Below are 5,577 nucleotides of genomic sequence, written 5' to 3' on the forward strand. Positions count from 1 at the left end.
TTTATCAATCTCACACCACATATCAATATATGATTTATTATTTTTATCTTTTTATTTAAATACATATATTTATATATCAATATATGTGTGTTTAAATATAAAAATAAAAATAACAAATCACACGTTGGCATTTAATATAAGAGATGATAAATAGAATTTTTCTTCTATATTTGATTACATTTTACATTAATCCTTAGAAAGGAAATTCAATTATTTATAAATTTTCGATATCCGAAGTTTCGAATATTGGATTATTTTTAGTCTCAGATTTCTGGTAAATAAAAAGATCAAAAGATTGTTCCTAATAATTCACAACTTTTTAACAGATTGTGAAATTTGAAAATGCATTCAATTATCAAAATAGATGCAGAATGTAGTTTTGTTGTATCATTAATATTGATTGCTTTATATGAAGTGTGCTCGTGGGTGGGGACACTGGGAGCTGGTGCTTCTTGTTCAAGGGTACCAAAGTTCCGCACAATTTCTTAAAAAAAAAAAAAATTAAAATTTATATAAAAAATTATATTTTTAAAAATAATATTAGATAGAGTCGTGAAATGTACAAGTATCGTACAGTCATTTTAAAAAAATAAGATTCATTATTAAAAAATTAATTTCTATTCATGTGAGTTTTATATTTATTAATTTTTTTAAAATAATTACACGTTTACAACTATAACTATTATTTTTTTATTTTTTTAATAATAGCGTACACTTCTTTTTCAAAAGAAGTATATAAGACTAACACACTTTAAAATGATTTCGAACATTACTTTTACTCGAAAATAATAATTAATAATTTATTGATGAAGATGAATTTATGTACAGTGAATATTATAAAACTATAAACAATGAATTATGAAATAAACAAGGGAGTAAAACCCACGTGTTGATTCGAAAATCCAGAGTATTAAAAACTGAATAATAATAATAATAATATATTATTAATTTAGGTGTCATGTTTATATAAGATTAGTTTATATTATTATCGATGATAGTTAAGATTAGGATAACCGAAAAGCTAAGCATAGTTTGCGATTTTTATTTCAATTTTTTTGTGGAATAAAATAATAGTTTTGGCGGTACATCTTTATCCTTGTGCTTTTTTTCTTTATTTTAGTACCAATCGTCAACTCGATAGACCAATTGTAAGGCGAAGCTGCCCACCCACTACGACTCATTTCACACTCCTACCTACCCACGCTATCTAGCTAGCCTTTTCTCACCAAACATCCTTCATCCCATAACTGATCCTGACTCCTAACTTCCTCTCTCACACCTCTCCGATCAGCATTAAACTTTGACTGCTGATGACATCGTTTTGATCATTTAAGGGTAGAAACAGAAGCAGTGGCACTGAATTCATCGTACAGTGAGGAGGCCAGAGAAGAAATGGAGAAGCAGAGTCCAGCAGGATCGTCCAAGACTGGGTTTTTGGATGCTCCGCTTAACGCCATCGGATTCGAGATTGGAGATTTAACCCCACAGAAAGTTACCGGTCGTCTTCAAGTTACCGAAACTTGCTGTCAGGTCAACACCCCCTCACTGTTTTCCGATCCCCTGCCCCCCCCCCCCCTCCCCTTTCATTTCTTTCTTTCTTTCTTTCCATTTTAATCTTGCATATCTGTTTGAAGACAGACAGAATTAATGATCTTTTTGCCGATTATATGCATGCTGGGTTAAAATTAAACAGCCATTCAAGGTGCTGCATGGAGGGGTATCGGCTCTGATAGCCGAGGGACTGGCAAGCATAGGCGCCCACTTGGCTTCGGGTTTCCAGAGAGTGGCTGGAATTCATCTCAGCATCAACCACTTGAAGCGCGCTGATCTTGGGGATCTCGTGCTCGTCGAGGCCGCCCCTGTTAATGCTGGCAAAACCATCCAGGTACTTTTCCACTGTATTTTGCGTCTTTCTCGACCCTATCAAAGATTCAAATGTCTTTAGGGGGCATTTTTGTTGGAATAATGATGACTACTTCATATCATTTATTTAATATTTTTTTTTGATCTTCTAAATTTTTTTTTACTCAATAATTAAAGAAGTGGTTAGAATTAAAAATTGTATATTTTATTTAATTTATTCTTAATATTAAAGATGATAAGAAAATAAAATAATAAAAGAATAAAAATTTTAAATACACTATAAAATAATAAAATGGTGATAGGAAGACTATAAGCCTATTATCTTTTTGTTGTAGTTAAGGAAAAAAAGCATGTAAGCACAAGATCTTTCATCCAAAAGACTGAGAACTCTCGACAGAATCATTGTCGTGAGTTCATACTGACATGATCATTGCCGCCCGGCCGTGACTGAAGCAGATGGCTGTGTTGACTTTACTTCATTACCCATTAGGATAGCATTAAGCCATAGCACTCCCCTGATAAGAGTTTCAGTTCTTTTGTTTCATTAACTTTACCTTATATTACGATTGCATGGTAAATGGTAATTTTGAGCAGGTGTGGGAGGTGCAGTTCTGGAAGGTTGATCCTTCGAATTCACAGAACAAATCTTTGGTAGCATCGTCTAGGGTTACCCTTCTATGTAACATGCCTGTACCGGAGAATGCAAAAAATGCAAGTGACGCTCTCAGGAAGTATGCAAGATTGTGAACCTAATTTGCACTATTTGCAGAGTTTTTAAGAGCAGTCTTCCATTTTTATCAAATGTGTTTCCTTATCTTTTATGTCATGTTTTCTTTTTTCAATCACTTGTACTTGAAGCGTACTTGAAGCCTATTTGAGGTATGTGCAAGAATAAGAAGTAAGAACTCTGATCCGGATGAAAAGAGAGCCGGTTCTTAACTTGTTGGAGGTTCAGTTTCCCTGAATGAAACCAGTAATTAGAGGTTTAATTTCACTCAAAAGAAATCAGCTATCATTGTGTTTTCCAAATTCCATCTCGTTTCTGTCATTGAACATGCCTAGTAGTTTGTGACTGTGTCATGATCTCGAGAGTTAAAAGATTAACCAAAAGTTTTAAAGTTTTTGAATCAATGATTGAGTTTTTAACAATGGATATCAAAGCAAGAATTGCGTCACAAATTCAAGAAAGGAGCAATCTATAGATTGGATTAAAATGCATAGATATTATGTATGAGCATAGTGTTAAGTTATTGAATATTGATAAATAAATAAAGTAGTTAAAAACAAATGGCTATCACCATGTCAATGTCCATAGAGTGGGCTGTCATGGACGCCGAATTTAGAAGCGTGATGGAATGTCATGATTTTAAGAATTAAAGGCTTAACCAAATTAGTATCTAATAACTTTTGGATTAATAATTGAGTCTTTAGCATAATGAAAATATAAATAACGAATAAATTCTGACACAAAATACAAGTAGAGATGATTCTCTGCAAATATATTTCAAGACGTGCTGAGAATTGCCTAGATGCCTTCACCATAAAGTGAAGGATCACGCATATAGCACAACTCATGAGTGTGCTTCAATTCACATCGATGGCGTAGTTCCATAGTGTCCTTTCAAGGTTGATTCCTCCTTCCAAACGAAGAGGGCTTATAGTTTCTGACTTTCTTTGGTAATTGGGTTCCAGAAATTCTTTGCCTTGAAAACCCGGAAAGCAGGAAATGAATACCACTAGTAATATAAAGCAGAAAGAAGTTCTGTGGTGGCGCAGAAAGTTGTTGATAAGAGAAACAAAAGAGTTTGGCTACCTGAGATTTTTAAGTTGTAGGGTCAATTCGTTAATCTCGAGGCCTGAAAGTTTGAGAGAAGACAAGGTGCCGGGTACCTCCTGGGAGACAACTTGCAACAATTTATTTATTGAGGCTGCCAATCTTGTAAAAGCCTACCCAAGCAGTAATAAATTGGTGAAACAAATTGCATTGAAAAGTAGTTCGTGCTTGAGAGAGGACACATATATACAGCAAAAAACAGATGAAAAAACAAAAACAACAAACTCACATTGATGGTTGGAATGGATAATACAGCCAAGGAGATAATGGCACCAATGGCCTGCATAGCATGTCCACACTCAGAAACATTATTCAACAAATTAAGGAAAACAAAACAAAAAACAAAGGGATTTCTGATCAATTAGTAGGCAATATTATTACCATGGAGAGGGCAAACAGGAGAGACAGCAGTCCCAATTGAGGAGAGGGTCGGAAGCATAGAGCTTTGAGTTCAAGCAGTTGTCTGGGCGGCGGGGCAGAAGCAGAATAATACGCTTGGCCAGATGCACTCACGGACACGGTGGATAGGAAAGGGAACGGGGACGGGGACGGGGACGATGGATTCCAATTGGGCAGTCTCGAATCTCCATTTCCGGCGACTGCCAAGGAGAAACTTCTCCGGCGAGATATTAATCCGGGAACAACCAAGAAAGCAGGCCTCCCTCCTTCAAATTTCACTGCCGGTGGAGCTGAAAGAGGCAGAGAAAACGATCGTCGTTGCATCACCCGCATGTTTTGGCTTTTTGGTTCTAAACCCCTTCTTTTCAACGATCCACTTACCCACCTTCGTGCGTGTGTGGCCATGAATGGTGATTGGTTGTTGGAAAAAGAACAGACTTTTGGGAAATAAAAAAGAATAAAATTTCACCATTTCACCTCTCCTAAATTAATTTAGGCATCATAGCGAATTTAAGTCCATGTTTGGTTTGATAGGATGTTTTAAAATTTCTTTTTAAAAAAAAAAAATCAAACTAAACATTTTTATCTCTAGAAAAATAATTATTTGAACCTTTTGGCAAATTATTACCTAATTGTTATTTAAATACAAAACACAATATAATTTTTATAAATTTTAAAATAAAAAATATTTTTAAAAAATATATTGAAATAATTTTTTAATTTTAATTATGTATTTTTACGAATTTCAAAACAAACTCTTTTTTTTTAAAAAAAAAAAATTAATCTCATTAAAATTCTAACCATGGCCTGAAAATTCTGATTTTTCGCCCTTCTAGCCTGCGAGTAACCGACCAAGTCACATTTCTTAGAGAAAATCAAAGTTCATTTAATTTTCTATTAGAATTTTCTGTCACTCATTTTTTTTTGCAATATCTAGATGAAGTATATGAATTTAAATTTCCTTAACAATCATATCAGGGGCATAATAATATCTCTATTATTCGTATGCATCAAATTTTTGTACTAAATTCTCGATGAAAATAAATAAAATTGTAATTTAAATTTTTCATCTCATTTTAATATCCAAACCACACCATAATAAGACGGTGATTTGAGGCATGAATTGGGAGGCGACCAACTTATGCCAAAAATGATAGGTACATGGATATATGGAGTCTCTTCTCTATCATTTGAAGCTTTTCTACCTTTCCATTCTCTAACTCAATCACTTCTACAAAATATATGGAGTAAGAAGGTGGTGGTCTAAGCGGAAAATAAAGTGTACTTGCAAGTATTTAATAACTAGAATGTTATTATGGTCATCCTTAATTAGAGAACAAGTCTCCTCTTTTATTAAAAACGACACTGCTTTTGTTGCCACGAGTTGGATAGGTGGCTATACTTTGACTTAATAATTATTTTCACATCTATCCTCCTTTTTTTTTTTTTTTTTTATACATTGGACTTACATAGTTATATTC

General features: G+C 33.8%; 2 protein-coding genes across 2 annotated transcripts; one reads left to right on the plus strand and one right to left on the minus strand.

Annotated features, from left to right (window-relative positions):
• Positions 1 to 1,144: 1,144 nt before the first annotated feature.
• On the plus strand, positions 1,145 to 2,780 carry LOC121268403 (1,4-dihydroxy-2-naphthoyl-CoA thioesterase 1). Its single transcript, XM_041172669.1, has 3 exons — positions 1,145 to 1,530; positions 1,694 to 1,885; positions 2,458 to 2,780. Exons 1-3 carry the CDS (start codon positions 1,393 to 1,395, stop codon positions 2,608 to 2,610), a joined length of 483 nt encoding a protein of 160 aa, XP_041028603.1. The 5' UTR covers positions 1,145 to 1,392; the 3' UTR covers positions 2,611 to 2,780.
• Positions 2,781 to 3,295: 515 nt separating this feature from the next.
• On the minus strand, positions 3,296 to 4,520 carry LOC121268395. The gene is made up of 4 exons (XM_041172658.1): positions 4,079 to 4,520; positions 3,927 to 3,977; positions 3,677 to 3,810; positions 3,296 to 3,566 (listed from the first exon to the last, which is right to left on the minus strand). Exons 1-4 carry the CDS (start codon positions 4,499 to 4,501, stop codon positions 3,485 to 3,487), a joined length of 690 nt encoding a protein of 229 aa, XP_041028592.1. The 5' UTR covers positions 4,502 to 4,520; the 3' UTR covers positions 3,296 to 3,484.
• Positions 4,521 to 5,577: the final 1,057 nt, after the last annotated feature.

This window comes from Juglans microcarpa x Juglans regia, chromosome 1D, assembly GCF_004785595.1.
Source record: "Juglans microcarpa x Juglans regia isolate MS1-56 chromosome 1D, Jm3101_v1.0, whole genome shotgun sequence".
NCBI lineage: Eukaryota > Viridiplantae > Streptophyta > Magnoliopsida > Fagales > Juglandaceae > Juglans > Juglans microcarpa x Juglans regia.

What these genes read in the sequence shown, in the direction of transcription:
- LOC121268403 (XM_041172669.1), top strand. Translation starts at nt 1,393, where the DNA reads ATGGAGAAGCAGAGTCCAGCAGGATCGTCCAAGACTGGGTTTTTGGAT. An exon ending in TTACCGAAACTTGCTGTCAG is followed by an intron (nt 1,531 to 1,693) that starts GTCAACACCCCC and finishes AAAATTAAACAG; the next exon opens with CCATTCAAGGTGCTGCATGG. An exon ending in ATGCTGGCAAAACCATCCAG is followed by an intron (nt 1,886 to 2,457) that starts GTACTTTTCCAC and finishes AATTTTGAGCAG; the next exon opens with GTGTGGGAGGTGCAGTTCTG.
- LOC121268395 (XM_041172658.1), bottom strand. Translation starts at nt 4,501, where the DNA reads ATGGCCACACACGCACGAAGGTGGGTAAGTGGATCGTTGAAAAGAAGG. An exon ending in TATCCATTCCAACCATCAAT is followed by an intron (nt 3,811 to 3,926) that starts GTGAGTTTGTTG and finishes CTGCTTGGGTAG; the next exon opens with GCTTTTACAAGATTGGCAGC. An exon ending in CTACAACTTAAAAATCTCAG is followed by an intron (nt 3,567 to 3,676) that starts GTAGCCAAACTC and finishes CGGGTTTTCAAG; the next exon opens with GCAAAGAATTTCTGGAACCC.